This window comes from Sceloporus occidentalis, unplaced genomic scaffold (assembly GCF_023333645.1).
Source record: "Sceloporus occidentalis isolate IW3139 unplaced genomic scaffold, rSceOcc1.0.p SCAF_2, whole genome shotgun sequence".
Taxonomy (NCBI): Eukaryota; Metazoa; Chordata; class Lepidosauria; order Squamata; family Phrynosomatidae; genus Sceloporus; species Sceloporus occidentalis.
In genome coordinates this window covers 124949324-124971423 of record NW_028316982.1, presented here as the reverse complement: position 1 = coordinate 124971423, position 22100 = coordinate 124949324, and the positions used below count along the sequence as shown (strand labels likewise).

General features: G+C 41.9%; 1 protein-coding gene across 3 annotated transcripts in view; it reads left to right on the top strand.

The window, feature by feature from the left end:
- The window catches only part of LOC149318981 (uncharacterized), a 37675-nt gene extending 23562 nt beyond the window's left edge, over window positions 1-14113 (top strand). For all 3 annotated transcript variants that reach the window (XM_089510859.1, XM_089510860.1, XM_089510858.1), the window contains 3 exons: window positions 2115-2276; window positions 11119-11300; window positions 13639-14113. In XM_089510859.1, coding sequence (XP_089366985.1) covers window positions 2115-2276; window positions 11119-11300; window positions 13639-13654 — 360 coding nt within the window. In that variant the 3' untranslated portion in view covers window positions 13655-14113. The remainder of the gene's footprint in view (window positions 1-2114; window positions 2277-11118; window positions 11301-13638) is intronic.
- Window positions 14114-22100: the final 7987 nt, after the last annotated feature.

The following is a 22100-nucleotide window of genomic DNA, read 5'->3' as shown; positions in this document are numbered from 1 at the left end:
ATAATTTCCCTAGCAGCCTTTGCTAAAAATGCCATGAACAAAAAGGAAGCTAGATTTGGAGGGGCAACAAGCAATGAAGACAGTCTAGAAAGTGAAGCTCTGGGAGAATAGCAGGTCATCTGCATATTTTCCCCAGTAGCCTTTGCTAAAGGTGCTGTGAGTGAAGAAAGAACTGGGTTTGGAGAGGGACCAAGCCTTACAGCTAGTGCCAAATGTTTTGGGGTGTACAGTTACGTCCCACACAGATATTATAGAGAGAAAGGGGAGAAAAATAACTGCAGTGTTGAAGGCATGAAGATCCATAGTTGTCTGCTGTATTGTATGTGCAATGTTTGTCTTCTTCCTAGGTAAACTCGTTGAATATGGCTGTATCAAGTACAAATTGATGGTTGGAGATAATTGCACCCATGAATTCTGGTGGGAGAGGCATGGGATATAAAAGACAAAAATAGATGTTATCACATTTACGAGTGTAGGCAGCCCGTATCTGCTCAGGCAGCCCATCTGCAACCTGGACCTCTTCTACTGTTTTTTCAAGAACAAGATTTTTCCGTACTTGAAAAAGCTGCTGGAGAAGTCCAGGTTGAAGACAGGCTGCTCGAGTGGATACGGGCTGCCTACAGCCTGGACACGGTTGTAAATGCAATAACATCCATTTTCGTCTTTTAGATTCCTGGGTATGATAATCTCCCTAGTCTTGGAAGAAAAGGTCAGCATACTACACCTACGCAATGAGATCCCTCAATGCACCAGAGAACACAAGGACTCCCTGGACAGAACACAGGGAGAACTGATTCTACAGAACCAATAGGAAGAAAATGCCAGCAAAAAAATAAAAGGACTGTAACAGTGAAGAAACACCCTGCAGGACAGTCACTATCAGAAGCAGAGTCTGTTTGCAGGTATCTTGATGACAATGCAGTAATTAGTAGCAGCCAGCATGGGTTTGTCAAGAACAAATCCTGCCAAACTAATCTTATATCTTTTTTTGATTGGGCCACTAGTTTAGTAGATGGTGATGATGCTGTAGATGCCATTTATCTGGATTTCAACAAAGCATTTCATAAAGTCCCCCATGATATTTTGATTAGCAAATTTGTGGAAGAATACGTCCTTCCACAAATGCTGCACATTATGAGACATGTATGCAAGTACTCAGGTTACATTCCTTAGAATATGTCACAGTCTGTATAATTTAATTTTTTTATACACTGTCTCAAATTATTGTATTTGATTCAGTTAAAGTCTTGGTCATGTCCCTGCTTGCCCATAGTGTACAGGAGGAGAACTGGAAGATAGTGTTGTTGTATGAAGCTCTGACTTAACATCCACTTCTTCTAGAGCCAAAGTGTATTCAGGTTTTCTGTGCAAGGATCTATCTGCATGATTAGGAATCCTTCTCCATACACAGTATGTTTATACCTTAGAATGAGGTGGAGAAAGAAACTCCAGATTTTCTTATACTACATCTCCCAGCCTCAGCCAAAACACTCAAAGTGATTGAGATAAGAATTACAGTTTAACATCTGAAGGGTTGCGTTTTGCTCACACCTTTTGTGTGCTTTCTTCAGAAGAGCTGGTACCACGGGGAGATCCACCATGATTCTATTCCCCTCCTTGCTAAGTGTTTTGTGTACCCAGAGGTCTTACCTACAGAACTAAAGATATTGGCTGTTGTACTGTAGTGTAGAATTAGTCATCACTGTATGTTTACCACTGTTGTTGTGAGTTCCTGAAGTATAGAATCTATGTAGACAATGGTATGGAAATGTGCAGTGCTTTGGTTGTTTCTCTTCCTACCTGCATTTCTTTAGCTATCCAAGTCCAGATGTTATGTGCATGGCAAAACTCTTGGCCTATGTGGATAGGTTCTTTTGTGTAGTTTTAATTTATCAATTGAAGCAGTACCTGTTTGCTTAAATGGGGCAACTCCAAAGTGCTAGTCTTAATTTGGCCACATTTAGATCGTTTTGAGCAGATTTCTTGATGGATGTGCCCTTAAATGGCCAGTGTAGGGAATTTTCAATATAAGCTACAATTTATTCCGCCAGAAATAATATTTTCTCTTTTCACTGAAAATATCCAATAGGCTTTTATTTTCTTTTTCATTGTAGGTAACCCAAGGAAATACCAAAGCACATGGTTCAGGCTTGGGTTACCTAGAGCACATCTGCCAACTTGTTGAAAAAATTGGACAGCTACAAGAACACAATCTAAAATTACAGAAAGAAATCTGTGGTTTACAGAAGGAACAGAGAACAAGCCAACTAAAGGAGGTAACAAAGTCTATCTTCTATGCCCCACCTTAACCAAACTTCTATTATTTTCTCCTTCTTACTTACACCATCCCATCTTTTATTCTCTGTCCCAGTCTTGTCTGTCATCGGAGTATATCACACGGAGCTTTGGGGTGGTTTTCTGGCCCAGTTTCGGCACATTTCCTATGTGACTGCACTTCCAACGATGCGGTTTCACATCGTAAAGTGACTGTGTTATCAAACACCATTGACTTCTATGGGAGCTCCTTGCGAGGCACTTCAGCAGTGATTCCAAAGTGACCCCTCATTTTGGTAAAACCAGAAAAAAAGTGACTTCAGAGAATTCGCTGCCAGGCTCTCTTCGATTGCATTGCGAATTGGTCTGGTGTGGAAAAGCACTGCGATGTCACCCCCCTGGCCTCTGCGTCCTGCTCCATCATTCCCCTCCTCCTCCATCTCGCCCTCTCTGCCACCCTGAAACCCAACCCATCATTCCCATCATCCCCTGCCTTCTCCTGCCTCCCGATCCTGGCCCCAGCAACCTATCCCATCATCCTCTGACTGCCCCTGCCTCCCAATCCTGACCCCAGCAACCTATCCCATCATCCCCCGACTGCCCCTGCCTCCCAATCCTGACCCCAGCAACCTATCCCATCATCCCCCGACTGGTTCTTCACCCCACGAAGGATGACAGCTAAGGAGGGGCAGAGAAGGAGGGCAGCATCCAGAGCCCCACTGAGCACATGCAAGGGGGCCGATTCGAATCGTTGAACCCTCAAAGTATGCTCTGGTGTGGTAATACAATGTGCCCTCACTCCACTTTGCTTGAATCTGCATCACGTGACTTGCTTGGAATCAAACTGACTTCTCTTCCCCCTCACTTCGGAAAGGCAACAGAAAGGCAACCCGGTGTGGTAAAACATCACATTTTAACCTTAATTCGCATTGCTAGACAGGAGTGACTCTGGATCTGGTGTGAAAAAAATCACACTTTGCATTGCTAGAACAGGAGTGACTGCAGATGTGAGCTGCAAACCCCCCACGTGTGATAAGGTCCATTGTGCAGCACTAGCTCTGGGACATGAAGCTCTTAACTCAAGGCAGAGAATGGAACCTCTACTCGCCATTCAGCAAACTATGAAGTGGGCATTTTGTTTGTGCTATGTGAACTTCTCATGAGTGGTCACGTAACATCAGAGGGCATGTGGAAAAGATCTATGTAACTTAATGTGTGCAAATCCAATAACATCAAAAATTCATCAAACAGTGATACCTTTATGCACAATATACATCTTGCAAGCTTTTGAGGCTCTAATGGCTTCTTCATCAGGCAAGATATTAAAAACCATATAGGAGGGGGGGAAATGAAGATATTAGTGCTAGACCTGCATTTTGGTGTTTTTGTTCTTAGTTCAGATGATATGGAGGGGTATCAAGGCTGGCACCTTCTTCTGGCCATATGGTCACTTGGAAGATTCTCAAAGTCCAGGAAATTTAACTTCCATTTGCAACACACACACACACACACACAATACTTCCTTTGCAAATCCAGTATGTCTCCATCCTTTGTGAGGTCACAGGTCCCTTTGTTAGACAGAGGACACTAAATTTCTCAAGAGGTCTTCATGTTTTTTCACCAGCTAGTGTTGAGGTAAAACATGCCAATGCAGTCCCAGTTTTAGAAAAAAAAAATGTTTTACCTTTGTTGGAGGCAGAAACCTTGAATAGGAAGGCTCCAGTCCACTGACTCTCTCTTTAGGATGCCCCTGTGGCGGCTATAATGCAGTATCTTGAAATCCAGAAAACACTCTGGGGTAGCCGTGTTGGCCATATAGCAAATCTAATAACATCAAAAATCTAGCAAACAGTGATACCTTTATTGGGCTAACCAAAATGCACAATATACATGTTGCAAGCTTTCAAAGCTCCACTGACATGCAAGTAGTGCTTCTTCTCAACTCCCTGCCATGTGCATTTCCTCTTGAAGGTCAAAGACAAACAAGTCTGCCAGCCTAAAGCCATAAGCCAATTTCTCTGCTAGCCTCCATTGTATTTCCCAATGGAAATACTGCCACAAACTATCTGGGTTTGTCCTGCTTGATTAAATCAATAACACCGCCATCAACCAAAAATATTCCTTTTCAAACTCTGAAGTTAAAAACATCAACCAGTTAGGAATTCTATTGTTTCTGGGATTCCTGGGAAATCCATTCAAACTGTCTCAAGACATAGTTCATTCCATAAATATGCTCACTTGGGTGGGTTACAGACAGCCAAAAAATACGTATGGAATACGTATTAGGGTTAGGAAGGGGCAGTGCTTCCGCACCCCCCTAACCCTAGTACGTATTCCATACGTACAACATGGCAGTGCCCCTTCCACATGGGGGCCGCCATGTTTACGTATCGGACGCATAGCGTCCAGACGTGTCGCGGCACCTATGATGTCGTGAATGCGCCAGCGGCGCTTCGTGACATAATAGAGGCGCCTCAAGAAGGAGCGCCATTTGGAGCTCCTTTTTTGCTCCGCGCGGGAGCCGCGCGGTGTGGCTACTATGGCTCCCTCATAGTAGCAAGCGGCGGCGGCAGCAGACCGCCGCAAAGCGGCGGTCTGTAACCCGCCTTGGGCACTCTCACTTTGGTCCAGTTGGAAACTCTGTCAGATTCAAGCTTGACCCCTCAGTACCTCTGTCTGTGCCACACAGCAGCAGACTGAGTCCTATTCAATTCCAAGCCTTTCAAACCTATATAATTAAAATATTTATTTCAACACCCCCCCCCAATTAAGTAACTTTCTCAATGAGTAAAGAAGGCTTGACATCCAAAGGGGACTCTTGCTTCCAGACTGGTACAGACAATGGTGCTATTCCAGTGTCTTGTGTACATTAGAAATATATGCCATTATGGCCCCCAGCCACCTGTGCTATTTAAATACACTTGGCCTCCTGCATCCACACATTCTGCATCCAAGAATTTAACCATTCATGGCTTGAAAATATATATTTTTAAACATCCAAAAAGCAAACCTTAATTTTGTCATTTTATATACTTTATATGAAGATCATAGTGAGAGGGAAGAATCTGAAGGGAAAAGAAAGAGGGAGACCTGGAACAAATCCTGTGGGGGTGAAAAACAACTTCTGGGCAGCAGCAGTAATGGTGGGTGACACTGGTAAAAGATCTTTCCTACACTCCAGCAGTGACACCATAACTAGCACATGTTAGTACTGCAGGATGAGGCAATACAGAACAGAACAAGAGTTAGGGACAAGACACAAACAGTAAGCTAAAAAGGCAGAACATAGGGTAAGCACAAACAGAGATATGGACATAATAGAACTAAACAAAATTGGAAACCATGCAGAGATATATTCAATAATAAAAAAGAATAAGAAAGAGAAGGTCCAGACCAGTGCCACACGTGTTATAGATACATGGAACATGAGAAGCATGAGAAAAGGGAAGCTAGACAGTAAAAAAGAAAGAAACAAATGGAACGCATAAACATAGCTGTACTAGCAGTCAGTGAATTGTATGAACAGGAAAGGGACATTTTGAGTCAGATAACTACACAGGAAATGAAAAAAGAAGAAAGAATTTAGTAGCATTAATAGTGAGGAAAGACATAGCAAAATCAAGCAAAGACTATAATGCAAAGTCTAAATGAATCATGCCAATAAGTCTTCAAGGAAAACCAATAAACATTGCCATAATTCAAGTATATGCACCAACCACAGAGGCAGAAGAAGAAAAAGAAGAAATTGAGAATTTCTATGACAGAGTCCATTTGTGAGACCAACAATCTGTTTATCACAAATACTTTATTCATGCATCCAGAGAGAAGATTGTACATGTAGACATCACCAGATAGTAAATTTAAACACCAAATAGTTTACAATAACAGGAAACAGAAGGTGGAGAAACTCCATTGTGGGGGCACAGACCATGAACTACTAATATCCAGAATTAGAATAAAGCTGAAGAAAAAAATACCAAATCAATCACCATGCCAAAATATGAGCTAAAGAACATCTCAATAGAATTTAAAGAAAGTGTGAGAAACAGATTTGCATTAGTAAGTCCAGTCAACAGGGAATGAGAAAAACTATTGACAGAATTCAAGGACATATTAAAAGAGGAATGCGGGAAAATGATATCTATTGCCAAAAAGAAGGAGAAGAAACAATGAATATCAGATGAAATGCTTCAGGTAGTTAAAGAAAGATGAGAAGCAAAAGAAAAAGGAGACAGAAACACAGAGTCATGCATACTACTGTCCAACAATTACTGTAAAAGGATGAAGAGAACTACTACAACAATCAATGCAGAGAAATAGAAGCTGACAACATAAAGGAAGGACAAGAGACCTCTCCCACAAGATCTGAGAAATCAAAGAGAAACTTAAACCAAAGATGCGGACGATCTATGATCTGAAGGAGAATATAATACATGACCATGCTGTAATGACCAAACCAAAAAAAAAATGGAGCCAATACACAGAAGAGCTACACAAAAAAATGTGAAATGATGATTTACACATGGGGAGAAACTTACGAAGATGAACTCCAAATTCTGGAAAGCAAAGTGAAAGCTGTTCTCAAAGCTATCGGAAAGAATGAATCGCCAGGAATATGTGATATATCAATAGAACTGCTTCAAGCCACGGAGGCAGAACCAATTTACATTTTTATTAGAATCTGCCAAGAAATATGGAAAACACAGCAGTGGCCCAACGATTGGAGGCGATCAATATACATTCCTATACACAAAAAAGGAGACACAAAAAGACTGCAGCAACTACAGGAACATTGCACTAATTTCCCATGCAAACAAGGTCATGCTCAAAATTCTGCAGCAAAGACTCTTACCATACATGGGGCCCATTCCCACTTAGCTATAGATTCGATTCGAATCTTAAAACCGGTTCAGCAAACACAGTGGTTCCCTTCAGGAACCGACATGCCTGTTTTAACAGGTTTCTTTTTGACATGGCAGGAGAGGCTTCCCCAGCCAATCCTGCCATGCCTCCCTCCATCCTCCTTCCCATACCTCCCTCCCATACCTCTCTCCCTCCCTCCTGCCTGGGGCCCCTGGCAATGGTGGCTGTCAGGGCTTGTTTGTCCTCTCCTCTCGTTTTCCTCCTCCTCCTCGCTGTCTGGCCTCCTTCTCTTTCTCAGCCCCAGGAGGCCTACCTTAGAAGGAGGACGAGGTGGAAGGAGAGAGGCCTGGAGGACGGGGGCCGGATCTTTCTTTGCCACTTGCCTTTGTCCGTCCTTCCCATGGTAATGGTGGTGGTGGCAGTGGAGAAGGCTGCTGGCCAGGGCTCGTTGGATGCGTGTCCGTCTGGCATGCCTCAGTCCATCTTCCAACGATGTCCAGGACGGAGGCATGTCCAACGAGCCCTGGCAACCTGGAGGATGGAGAAGGCTGCTGGCCAGGGCTCGTTGGACGTGTCACTGTCCTGGACGTCATTGGAGGATGGACTGAGGCACGCCAGACAGAGGCATGTCCAATGAGCCCAGGCTGGCAGCCTTCTCTAAGGCTGCTGCTGCGGGAAAAACAGACTGAGGCAAGGAAGCCAAAGCAGGTAGCGAAGGGAGCCCTGAAAGCCCCCATTGCCGCCGCCACCGCCAGGGCCCCTAAGCAAGAGGGAAGGAGGAGGAGGAGAGGAAGTAAGTAAGTAAGTAAGTAAGTAAGTAAGTAGGTATGGGTGGGAGGCATGGCCGGGGCAGAGAGGGGCTGCCAGGGCGGATTCAAATCAGCCCTGCGTTCCCACTGGACTGAATCGATTTATTGTAAAATAAAATGATTCTGCCCAAAAAGGAGCGGGAAAACCCAGCTCCTTTTTGACATGGATTAAATGGGAGAAACCCCTGGCCCCCACTCAGGAATCGATTCCCATGTGGGAACCATAGTGGTTTAAACTGGATTCGACATGATCCGGTTTAAACCATAGTGGGAATGGGCTCATGGAGTGAGAAATCCCAGAGAAAAGGAAGAGGCACTTGGGATCAAACTGCAAACATACAGTAGATAATGGAGTGCACCAGATAATTCAAAAAGAAGATTTACATATGTTTTATTGACTACAGCAACAGCTTTGATTGCATACACCACAAAAAGCTATGGAATGTTCTCAAAGAAATGGAGATGCCACTACATGTGATTGTCCTGATGCGTAACTTGTACTCACAAGAGTCTGCTGTCAGAACTGAATATGAAGAATTATAATGGTTCTCTATTGCTAGGAAAGGTGGAAGGTAGTAGATAGAGAGGAATACCACATGCCAAAAGGTTTGACTTAATCATGGTTGACATAGGCTTGGGCCTGCAGGACCTGAGAAGAGAAGATGAGGACAAGGGGTCTCATACAAAGGGTTGCCATGAGTCTAAGCTGATTCAAGGATAGTGAACAACAATTTTACTATGCCTGTGTATATAATGGGACTTGAGCATCCACGGATTTTGGTATGCACAGGATGTACTGGAACCAAATTCTAGTGTATATCAAGAGCCCATTATAGTGGAGGGGTGGGAAGTTTATCCCAAGAAATTTACTCAATTTTGTTTCCTCTGTCTTTCTTCCTGAAGAGCAGTCTGTCTCAGTTGCATTCCTTGGCCAGCAAGATGAATAAACATCCAATTGGGATGATGGAGTTTCCCCTTCCTCAGTCTTGCTATATCCCAGGATCATTTCTGACATTTCTTGGAATAGTTGCCTTGGTTGTAGGGGAGGATGGAATTGATTTTCCATGCTTAAACTACTTGATAGATGACTACCCCTTCAGAAAAAAAAGTTGCAATGGTACAGGAATTTGGCATTTGTGGACTCACTTATGAGCAAATACACAAACAAAAGTGTGTTAATTATGGGAGCTGTTCCAAAATCCCCCATCAATTTCAACCATCTTATGAATCTTGGCAAAAGACTGTGATTTGGGTCTGTGGAGAAATCTTAACAAACATAGGGACATTATACAGGATGTTCTGTTTTTAAAACACCAGTTTAATTTTTCATTTGAATTGACATGTTTTATAGAATCAGAAAACAGGAAAGATCCCCTGTGAGACAGGCCCCATATCTTAGCTTGCACAAACAAAATGATATGACTCTGTCAAGGTCATAAAGCAGGACAATGTTGAAGTTGGGAAAAGAATCCAGCCTTTTAGTTGCCACCCAACTGTCATTTCCTTCCTCTGTTATGCCTTTTTTATATTCACGCAGCTGCTAAATGACTAGAAATTGTGTTCTTATCTAGTTTCTTAGTGTTGTGTTTCTAGTCATCTATGAAATTATCTATATTGCTTTTTTCTGAGCCCACTCTTTCTTTGTCCCTCAAGTCTTCTTCTTCCCCATACTGAGCTTCAAAATCTGCTGATCCAGTTATTTCCATCTGTGCTTCCCACAAAGACCTCACATTACTCACAATTCTTACAAGCTTTCAAATGGCATAGTACTGTTTAAGGTTGTTCTTCAGAGAACATAAATCATTTTGTAGGTTAATCTTCACAATTACTTGATGTGGGATATTAATTTGGTCAGCTCATAATGTTTGGACGTATTACTAATTAAACTTGATTTCCTCAAACTCTTCCCTAGTTCAAATGTACAGTCAAGCCCTCCTCATTCACTGGGGTTACGGGCACAGGACCCCTACAAAAGTGGAAAAAACGCAAATAACTCTAGGCCCTCCAAAGACATATTTCACACACACAAAAAGTATGATCTGCTGATTCAACCCACCGTGGATGCCTTTGGAACATCACAGTTCCTTCGCAGGGCAGAAGTGTGCAAGCTGGTGGGGCATGCTGCCACCTTTACTGTTACTACACCATTTTTAATAGGGGCTTATAAGCCTTGACACATGTTCAAATCTCGTGAGGCATGCAATCCCTATTAAAAATGGCATTAGGAAAGAAGCAGAGATGGTAGCATATAATCCGTGAATAATCAAATGTGGAGGGCTGACTGTACAACAAAATTCTGTACCTGTACAAAGTGTTCCTAGTATAAATGTATTTATACATATTTCACCTAGTTGTGAATATTAATCACAGTACAGAAAGAACCAAGCACATATTTCCAAAGACTGAAAAATTCCAAGAAACCATGAATAAGCCCAATATGCTTTGATGTCTAGGGGGAGGGGGACTGGGGTTGGAAAAATCAAAAAGAAGAATTTGTTATTGTAAAACATATTATCTACAAAAGGCTTTTATCTCTTCTTCATTAGTTTTGCTTAATTCTGCTGGAGAGGCACTCTTTCTTCCATTTTCCTTTATTGTATAATCATGTTTTTGGCAGAACAAGTATGCAGACCAAAAGGTGTTACTGGGTCTTCTAGAAGTTATTTCACAACCAATATGTAGTTCTCAAACCAAACATTTTGCCTTGTCAGTGCTTGCAGTTCAAATATTTTTACTGTTAATTTGTCTGGGGAAAAGAAAACAATATATGTAGCAAATACAAATCAGTCAGAAATCTGTTTGAAATTTAAAAAAAGAACAGAATATTAATGATTTCTCAACCATGTAATTCTAAAAGGTTTTCCACAAAAACTGATCTATAGGACAATATTCAGATTCTAGGGAGTATCTATAGCTTTTCAAGATAATACTGTTTAAAATTATGGTTGTAGAAATGCCACTGAAAATATTAATATCTACCGACGTCTCCAAGTTCAAGGATGGTTCTTTCCTCTATATAACACTATGCAGACCCTATAGTGGGTCTTGAAAATGAATCTGGCCAGCTTTGTCATGGAATTCCAGCAATTTGTTTGTGATAGCCTGCAGCGTCAGTTATATCTTACAAGTTGCACATTTGACATAAGCATATCTCCTTTTTCACCTGATGTAGGAGTATTTCATACAGCATTGCTCCTGTGGTGCTGCCAGTGTTTTGCTCAACTCATACCAAGAAATGAAGAATTATTTTCCTGGGTGGAGCAGGGCTCACAGCCTACTCATTCAGAGTGGAAATATATCTGACCTCTCTGTTATTCCAGAAATAGGAGGAATCAGCGAAAAAATCAAGCACAGGTGGGTTGCTGCCTTTTGACCACCCTTTAGTTTGAAGGGCTCATGATGAAATAGATATTTTCACAGCCCCCTGGAGTCACATTTCTTGGACTGCTGGGACCAGTGTTTTTGAGATATGCAAACTACTTTCCATCTCTGATACAAAACAGCTTTTTAAGAGAGTGTGCCTCTGAGCTGATAAGAAGTGCTCACATATTTTGTTGTTGTTTTTATCACAGATTCTCTAGGAATCATATAGTAAACAGAATAGTGAGAAAGGAATAGAAATATGGAATGCAGTTTCATTTCACTGGTATGTCTGATAATCTCGCAGGCTAATTTTTTTTCTAAATGGAACAGTGTCAGCTGAGTATCTCCAGCCAGTCTTCCAAACCTGTGATGGGTGAATGGCTCCAGTGTTCTGGGAAGAAAGATTAGTAACAATGGCTAGGATGCTAGATGCTCTGGTGAAACACCATTAACTGGTACTAGGGCTCTTCCCTCAGCCTTTTGGAGGCTGGGGGAATGGCTAGTCACCATCTAGCTGTGCTTCAGCACCTGGCACAGCAAGATGTCAACCCCCTGGATTTCTCGAGGATCTCCAGGAGAATGAATTTATCTTCCTGCAGTTGCCTGTTGGAGCACACCTGATCACTTCCCATCACAACTAGGCAATCACATGACTTGGAGGGGGGAATCTCAGCATCCAAATAGCCTGATAAAGGTGAAAGGAGGTGTTGTGAGTGGTGCTGAATGCTGTCATCCACACCTGCTATAAAAACCAATGTTGTTGTTGTGCGGCTTTCAGGCATCACTCATAAAAGAAGCTATCATGGGGGTTTCTTAACAACATTTGTTTGGAAGAGGTTAACATGGCCTCACTTTTAGGCTGAGAACATGGGACCTGCCCAAGGTCACCCAGTGGGTTTCTGTGGCTGAGTGGATATTTGAATCCAAGTCTCCCAGAATCCTAGTCCAACATTCAAACCACTACACCTTGCTGGCTCTCAAATACATAAAATAAACTAAACACAAATGGAAGCTGACATCCCACCTGTGCCTAAAACAGCTTTGGAGTGAGTCCTGGCAAAATTGCCTCTAGAGATGCCAGAGGTCTCATCCATGTGTCAGGCACTTGAAGGCATATAACAACAATAACACTTTAACTTGAGACTCAGTGAAAATATGATTGCAGGAGCAAAGATCTTTATCAGCAAACAATTCTGTGAAACCTTCAAAGATGAACACAATCTTTCATGAACTATAAGACACTTCCTCACATGCATGATATGTTGTTCAGAATTTCGGGTATATATGGTTAGGTTGTGCCCATGGTTGTAGACAATGAAATCAGAGGAAAATTAAATGCAAAAGATTACTGAAGGGGACAATTAACTGGGAGCCATACTCAGAACTGCAGCTAATGCTACTAAAATCTTGCTATGTATATATAGCATCTGATGAACCTTGTTACATTCCATAAAAATGTTAATTTTATTAATCTTTAAAGTGTCACAGGACTCTGTTATTTTTGTTTTGATAGACAACCAGTCCTACCCCTTTGGAAAATTACCTTTATTAGTCCTCAGGGTAACTTCCACAGCTGGAAAAACTGGATTAGGCTAGACAATCTGTTATTGTTTGGACAGCTGGAACAAATATGAAGCTGGAGGTGATAAAAATTGGTGCTGTGAGCAAAAGCAGTAGGTGATCAAATAAACAGATGCAATGTTTCTTGAAATTATGGTTTTGATTGCTTCTCGTCTTTGTCTTGAAGCATAGTCTCTGCTTATATAATTCAGAATACACCAGCTTCTTCAGTGATAAATATGACTGAAATGTACCCAAATAATTTCTCATGTTGTACAGCTCTTTAAATTTATTAAAATACAGTGAAGCTGCAATTTCTCCGCTGAGGATGTCAGGTTTTTTTTTAAAAAGGGGGTTGATCCTTCCATTTATAAAATGCCAGTTTCTGCTTGCCAGTAGTGCCACCATCTTGTTTTATGGGGGTGTGCCTTGTGTGTAAGTGTTTGTGTGTGTATAGCCCCTATATATCTGCAATGATTCATGGAGAATAACTTGAGAGGCATTCAGTCCAAATGTTTACTGGTTTAGAGCTCTATCATTATACAAAAGACCAAATTGTTACAAGGGAGTATAAACCTATGCATTCCATGTTAGGCGGCACCCCTCCAGTGGACAAAAAGATTTTAAAAATGTCTTTGTCCATGAAAAATACTGTCCTCCTCACTCCCCAAAGTCTATTTATCATATGTCAAAAAATTCAGTTCACTCTGATTATGCTAGCTAAATATCTCTACTAATTATCTTGCTTTATTGTGTGTTTTTGTTTCAGAGAGGATGATGTTTGATGTATGAAGACTATGGTGCTAAACCTGCAAGGAATAATTATAATATTGCACGTGATCTGGTAAAAAGATACAATCCCCCCTTCACTCATATCTACTCTATAACTATACCTGTAAATAGTCATTACTTTCTTAAGCAACTTTTAAAACTGTTGCAGGAGGGCAGATTGTACTAGTTGTATCAAAAATTAAGAAAAAGAACCATTATAACAAGTTTATCATTCTCCTTTGCACTTCATCAGATGCACAAATGCTTTCTCAGGACAATCATTTTAAGCAATATAGCCGAGGGGCCATCGTTAATATTTTAGGACTCATTATTCATTTTTAGGAGTAACTGAAGTGGCTTCTTTCTACCTTCACTCTGAATTTTTTTAGCAGCAATAAATGGACAATTGTTCCAAAATAAAGATGGTGAAGAGAATTTTACTTGTGCAAAGATGGAACATTTTGTTCTCTATCTGTTGTAGACTACAACTCCCACAATTTTTACGATTGGTCCTGCGGGCTAGGCTTCCAAGTTTTGAATGCCAAATGTCTGAAAGCCACAACTACATTAGGGAGGAGCTTTAAAGCAGAGGTCTGCAGGTTGGGGTACATATTGGCTCCCCATAGGACACTGGAGGGCCATATCCCATTTCAGCTATGCCTCTAGCTTTTTATGTTTTAAACTTCCTTTAACTACATCTCCTGCTCTCTATAGGCTATCAATGCAATGTTCCCATGTTTTAGTATCCTCTACAAGGGAAGTAATAGTGCCATCCTATTTTGCTTTGGTCAGGCCTCACCTGGAATACTGTGTCCAGTTCTGGGCACCACAATTCAAAAAGGATGTTGAGAAGCTAGAGTGTGTCCAAAGGAGAACCACTAAAATGGTGAAGGGTTTAGAAACCATGCCCTATCAGGAAAGACTTAGGGAGGTGGGTATGTTTAGCCTGGGGAAGAGAAGGTTAAGAGGTGATATGATAGCCCTGTTAAGGTATTTGAAGGGGTGTCATATTGATGATGGAGCAAGCTTGTTTTCAGCTGCTGTAGAGAATAGGACACGGAACAATGAATGCAAACTGCAGGAAAAAGATTCCACCTCAACATTAGGAGGAACGTATTGACAGTAAGAGCTGTTCGACAGTGGAACACACAGCCTCGGAAAGTGGTGGAGTCTCCTTCTTTGGAGGTCTTTAAACAGAGGCTGGATGGCCGTCTGTCGGGGATGCTATGATTGAGAGTTCCTGCATGGCAGGGGAATGGACTCTGTGATTCTATTCTATGATACAACAGATGTTGTGGGTATCTGTAATGTCAGCAAGTTCATGGTCCTCAGGAAACAAATTAATTGCTTTGAAACCAAAATGTCTGACTAGCTAAGCCAGATGGGTGGCTGAGAGCTTCAGACATGTGAACTTGATGCCCCATTCTCAGATTGACAGATCCTCTACAATAACAGAGATGAGGCTCTCATGGAAAAAGGGCATAATCAGTTTTTGCTGGTGAACTAATGGTGACTCCAGAACAGCTTGTGGCATTGGTAGATCAATTGTTAAAGAGACAGGCAATTGACTTTTTTGCATGGTGAATTGGCTGCCTCATGTAAAGACTACCAGCATCACATATAATCTAGAATCTTGGCAAAGTGGTTATAGTCAGTGGTTGAAGCAAAGAAATGTAGCTCTGAGGTTCTAGAAACCAAATTTAGTTGCTAACTAGAATGCTGAAAGCCATTCCTCCAAGGTCATTTACTTTGAAATGTGGCATGTTACATGCACAGGGCTAGTAGAAAGATGAAGCTAAGGTATCTTAGTGATGGATGTGCTGGTGTGTAGAGAGGAGGGATTTAGATGATGGAACATTTTAGAGAAAGCCAAGGCTGTACAAGAGGGATGGGCTCCAGAAAGAAGCCTGTGATTAATCTACAAAAAGGGGGCACAGTAGCTTTTAGACTGAACCCTGGAGGAAAGTCAAGAGCAGATTAGAAACATCTAGCTTGCATTGACCCTAGGGGATGTTGGTGAAGATACTTGAATTGTCCAAATGGGGATGCGGTGGCAATAAACCATGATATTGTAAAACATGGGCTAAAGTGGAAAATGCATGTACCAGGGACAGCTGAAGAGGAGCAACATTTACTATTTTATTTCATTTTTATCTTCAGAAGATGTAGGTTAGACACTGAGGTATTATTTTCAGGAAAGGAGTCTGAGGAACTGATAGTCATGAGAAGGGATGAGGTTATAGATCAGGGGTAGGCAACCTGCGGCCCGCGGGCTGGATGCGGCCCGGCGAGGCCTTGGGACCGGCCCCAGCCCGGTCCTGCCGCCAATTGCCGCCGGGGTCTTTGGGGGGCAATTGTCTATAGAAACCTCAGAAACATGCATTTATATTAACATTTTTTTAAAAAATCAGCAAATTTTTTCACGTGTCCTCCATTTTTTTAAAAGAAGTGTCTTCTATTTGAAAATTTTGTCCTACATTTGTCCTGGTTTATTTATATATTTAATTTTTTAAAAAAATATTTGATTATTTATTTTTTGGCTTCGGCCCCCCAGTTGTCTGAGGGACAGCAACCCGGGCCCCGGCTCAAAAAGATTGCCTACCCCGTTATAGATCTTGCTGACAAATTCAAAATAAACAAAATACAAGGTCCAGCTAATATTCATCTGAGAAAGGAAATTAGACATTTGTTTGATGTCTCTTCTGGGAGAAAGTTATTAAAAATAAAATATGTAGTAAAAAATATAGAGGAACAAGCTCTGCTAAAAAAGAAGCTATGCCGTTTCTGCAAACCCATAAATAAAATCATAAAGTTGGAAAGAACTACAAGGGCTATCTAAATCAAGCCCCTGCCATGCAGGAATGTACGATTAAAGCACTCCTGAGAGATGGAGAAAGTTCCTGCCAGAGAGAGGAGAAGGAGAGAAATAGCTGGGTGGCCATTTTGAGTGGAAAGTGTGCTTGTTGCTGAGGGGGTGGAGCTTCTATGAGTCACATCTGTGAGTCACTAGGGGGCAGAGATAGCAAACTAGCTCTATATAGCTCCTCCCAGAGCCTTTCCAGAGCAGTTCCTGCCGCAGAGAGGAGAAGGGGAGAAGTAGCTGGGCAGTCATTTTGAGTGGTGAGTGTTTGATTTTTTTAAATACTTAGGAGAGTGTGCTTGTAGCTGAGGGGGTGGAGCTTCTGTGAGTCACATCTAGCAGAGCGGAGCTAGCAGACTATCTCTATATAACTCCTCCCAGAGCAGTGCACCTTTTTCATCCAAGGAGAACTACAGCAGAGGCTGAGTTGCTTGAACTCACTGCCAGAGATTGGTGAAAATGCCAGGTCATCAGGGGCCTTAATGTTGCTGTTTACTGGAGGATTTTTTGAGGAGAAAGCCCACAGTCCTGTTTCAGTAATTACTTAAGACTTCTCAGCATGGACACTGACGGAACTGATGCAGTCACCTGCAACACTTGTGGGATATTTGCCTTCTTGCCTACAGATGTGGGGAACTTCACATGCACCAAGTGCAAGTTGGTAGCACTCTTGAAGGAGAAAGTCCAGCAGCTGGAGTCCAGAGTAGCTACATTTCAGCATATTAGGGTGCAAGAGGATTTCCTGGGCAGAACGGAGCAAATGGTCTTGGATGGGGACCACACAGAGGAAGTTGCTGGGGCAGAGGAAGTCACTTCACATATACAGAAAGCAGACAGCTGGAGGAATGTCACACAGAGAACTAGGCCAACAAGGGATTGTCCTGGGAGCTTGCAGCTAGAGAATTGATTTGAAGCTTTTTCCCTTATCAAGGAGGATGAGGAAGAGCAGCATGGACAGACTTCAGGGACAGAGCAGGGGAGCCTAAGAGTTCCACCAGAGGGAACAATCGCTGCTAAGCCTCAGAGCAGGTGTGTGGTCATAGTGGGGGAACTCCTTGCTGAGGGGTACAGAAGCAGTGATTTGTAGGCCTGACAAGATGTCTTGTGAGGTGTGTTGTTTCTCTGGAGCAAAGACAGGCTGATAAGACTGGTCAAGCTTAATGAACTACACCCCTTCCTTTTGGTCCATGTGGGAACCAATGATACTGCAAGACACAGCCTTCAGAACATCAGAAAGGATTACGAGACTCTTGGCAGGAAGCTGAAAGAAATGGATGCACAAGTTCTCATCTTGTCTCTTCTACTTTCAGAAAAACCACTTTGAGGGGGATTTGCCCCAGATCTGGTGTGCAAAACTCCAGTCCTGATGTGTAAAAACCGGCGCCATTGGGAACTTCCCCCTTTTAATCTAGTTTGGGATTCGGGTTAAAAGGTAGTCTGAAGAGCCCCTCAGCTTCACTGTCAGAGAGCTTTTACAGTAAAGTTCTTCCTAATATTAAAGTGGACTCTCTCTTCTTGTAATATGAATTCGTGGGTTTGTGTTCTAGTCTCTGAAGAAACAAGCTTGCTCCGATATGACATCATTTCAGATATTTAAAGATGGATATCATATCTGTTACCCAAAGAACAGGTTGGGGGACTGGGGGTCCCCACCAGCTGTCAGTGATACTTTGAAAGTTGGGGAAATCAGCTTTCTGAAAGGCTTGGATAACCTTCTGTACTCACTGGGATGACTCCAGGTTTTGGGTGAATTAAGAAGGTTTTATTTAGCAAAATGCAATTACACACACAAGATAGCAGTCCACACAAATATAGTGCAGCTTACACTTCACTTTCTTAAAAGGAAAGTGGATTCATCTTCAAATGGTTCTTCTTTTAGTAATCTGTCATCAATTCACTTCTTATATAGAGTTCTTCAATTTATTGTTTCCATAATCTTTTTAATTCGTCTTAACCATGTAGTAAGATTCCTGCTAGTCACTCTTGGTTTAAATTTCCCTTTTTATTTCTCAGATCCTGCAGACAAGGTACTTTATCTTGTTTATTGTCATTTTCTATTATGCTGCATGGGTTAGTATAGTACAGTGGGGCCTCGCTATCTAGAGGTTTGCCATCCACAGATATAAAGACTTGTGGAAAGCAAGCCCTATTGTCCCCAATAGTGTCATGTGCACATGGCCGCAGTAGCAGCCGCATCGTGCCATCATTAGGAACAACAAGACTTGAGGTCCCATGTTATTTTGTCCTCATGTTAGGGGGTCCAGAATGGATCCCCCATGGATACAAAGGTCTGACAGGAGTTATCTTTGTCTCCGCACACCAGTTGCTGAAAAGTTGCATTCAGGATTCTGACCCTATTCCTGCCATCTTTTTCCTTTTTTTTTTTTTCTTGTCTGTTCTTAATTGTCTGTTCATGGTCTTTAAATTTTACAGGGATGTTCTTCAGGTTGTATTTTCATCTGGCAATTGATTTGGTGTTCTTCTTTGGCATTATTATCTTTACTGGAATTTTTGACATTATGATCTGTGCCACAGTTTAATTCTGGTCTTACTTTTGTGGAAAGAATAGAGCCTCATTATCTTCTGCTTCTAATTATTTGTCGTTTATTTGTAATTTAGGGAAACTTTGCATTTTGTTACCTTATCAGTTTAATTTAGATACAACATATGTATTCTGTAAAGGATGGGACCTACCAACTGGAAACCCTACCAGTTCACAGGCACACACAACTTTAAATGGGTGTGATGCAAACAGCCACAGAAGTCCCACAAGACTGCTCCTTGTGCCCATTCACACATGGTTTCCTAGAAAGTTGGTATTTTTGGCCATGTTCTAGAATAGAGATTTTGCTCTAATGCCTATTATGATTTTTCTGGCCTGTTGCATCACTCTCATTTATTTTTCTATAACTGGTGAATTTGGTAAGCATGGCTGTCCAAAATCTTACTGCTGTGAGCTATTTCCCAAAACACAGATTTTTTCCTGCAATGGGTAGTAAGAAGTGATTCCTGAACAATGTCTGTGATCCTTGCATCACTCTGCTGCATCTGCTATAATTAATGTCCTCGTCTTCCTGAAAAGTTGGCATCCCTGGCCATTTTCTAGATGTTTTGTGTGGAACAGATACAAAAGGTTAGTTTCTGTGGAATGTTTTGTGCTCTGGCTGGTGAATCTGGTGGCCATAGTACCTCTACTCCCACATCAACTACTAGTACTGCTGGGTACAATACCATAAATGAAAGATAATGTAAAATAAAATGTGTTAATCTTTAAACTACCACAAGATTCTTTTGTCATTTTTCTTGCAAAAGGCTAACACAACTAAGTTCCTAAAAAGTCTATTTTCTCTTCAGTAAGGGCGCGCGCGCGCACACACACACACACACACACACACACACACACACACACACAGAGGGATTCAAAGCAAGTAACTATCTAATGTGGCAGACCTGTTTCCCCTTTAATACCATCCTCCCATACTTTATTTCCACTTTTTAAAATAAATGTTTCCAGTTCTACACTCCTGTCCAACTCATAGATGCTGTTTTGTTTCCTTGCTTTCCTTACATTGGCATATGGAATGTATTGGTACTATATTAACTCAAAGGTGTGCCGGTTGCAGGAGGATAAGAATAGCCAAAGCCTTTTGTGCTGGCTGAACTGGCTTTTTGGCTAGTTCAGTTGTCTTTAGGCTGGTACAATTTACTTTAACTTAGTTTGAATAACAAAAGGAAGCCCCCCTTCCCTCTCCCAGAGAGCTCCTTTTTCCTGCAGTCTATCTCTGCTTCCAGATGGGCTAGGACTTCCTTTAAAAATAAAGGAAATAAAGGAAATCTTAGAATATAGGCCAGTAAATGGTCCTAACAGGTGCTGGGTACAATGCGTAGAATCTGTATTTAATCTGGCCAATCATTTCCTAGGGAGCTTTTAATCCCTGCTTTAAATCTCCACTGGATTCACCATTCTGTAGGGAAGAAAAGATACTGAAGGAGGGAAATTATAACTCACATTTGAGGACAAATGAAAAGGAAAAAGGGAGTGAAGAAGGGAATCTACAGCCCCTTTAAGACTGTTTTACATTTTAGCATGAACATTCTAAGATAACAAACGACTTGTTCAGGAATGGCATCCAAGGAAGTAGATTGATATCCACAAGAGCTCATGATAAATATAAGACAGCTAGTTTTAAAAGGACTGGTAGATTCTTTTTACCTTCTGCTGCAACAAATTATTTCTTTGGGGAGGATTGGTTTATTTCTTTGGGAGGAAAGGAAGTAGTGCCTACTGTTGCCTGACCCCCTAGCACCTTCCCTGTTCTGCTTTGTGTTGTATGCCTTCAAATAGCTTCTGGCTTAAGGTGACCCTCTCACAGGGTTTTCTTGGCAAGATTTGTCCAGAGGGGGCTTGCTTTTGCCTTCTTCTGAGGCAGAGAATGTGAATTGGCAAAGGTCATCCAGCTGAGTGGGGATTCAAATCCTGGTTTCCGGAGTCTAGTCCAGTGCTGGAACTCCTACAGCTATTCTGCCTTACTCAAGGAAATTCCAAGAGGAGGGAGAGGCTTGCCTTGAGGCAGGTTGTGTCTACTGGCCAGCTAACATTCCTTCCAGCAGATCACTTTTTCCCTGTTCTGGTGCTTTGTGTGTGATGGGTATGATGAACCATTGTTGCACCCTTATTTTTTTGCACCTCAAGAGTGTCCCTCCACACGCATATACCCCTAAAGATTTATATCCTCTCCCAGATCTAAAGATATAAGGTAGCAGGTCATTATTGCACTTGTAAAATGTTGTTTCAGTGCTGGAAAAAGTATGGATGCTTTTGAGGGCCCAGCTTGGTTCTTACCTTTGGGATTGTGAATATCATCTGTATATTATGTTATCATGATGAATTGCTTAAGCTTTTAAAATTGATTTAATTTTAAAATGTTATTTTCTTATCTGTACCCCATGCTCAAATCTTTAGATCTAGGAGAAGATATAAACATTCAAACATCTTTCACTTTCTGTACCAGGCGTAGGATACATCTGTGTATGAGCTGCTGGAGAAAGTGAATGGGTGCTATTAGTTTTGGCTTCCAATAGGCAATTCTTTGGCCACTGCAAGAACAGGATACTGGAGTAGATGGGCCTTTAACCTGAGCCAACATAGTTCTTCTATTCTTTTTATAGACAGAAGAGTAGCTTTTCTTGAGTTCACCCCACCCACACCCTTTCAGAGAACTACACAAATATAGAACTGCAGTCCTTAGGATTGGAGCGTGGTTTTGGTGTGGCTTCTGGCCTCTTAGGACACATGTATCATTTAAATAGCATAACTCCAAAGTGACCTGAAACAGCTTTATTTTGGCCTGTCTGTATGGGCTCTTAAATTAGTAACATAGGCCAATGAATGGGACTTTCAATGGCCTGGTACATACCGGCCTTACGTGACGTCCTCATGACGTGGTAGGGTTGCCTGGGGGCGGAGTGCCCACACGCCTCGCAACCCTCGCACATGACGAGGGCATAACAATGGCGGTGCCCTGTTTACATGGGCGCCACCATTCTTGCGCAAGCACCATGTGGCGCCCACATGGTGCTGCTCGGTGCTTGCATAACCA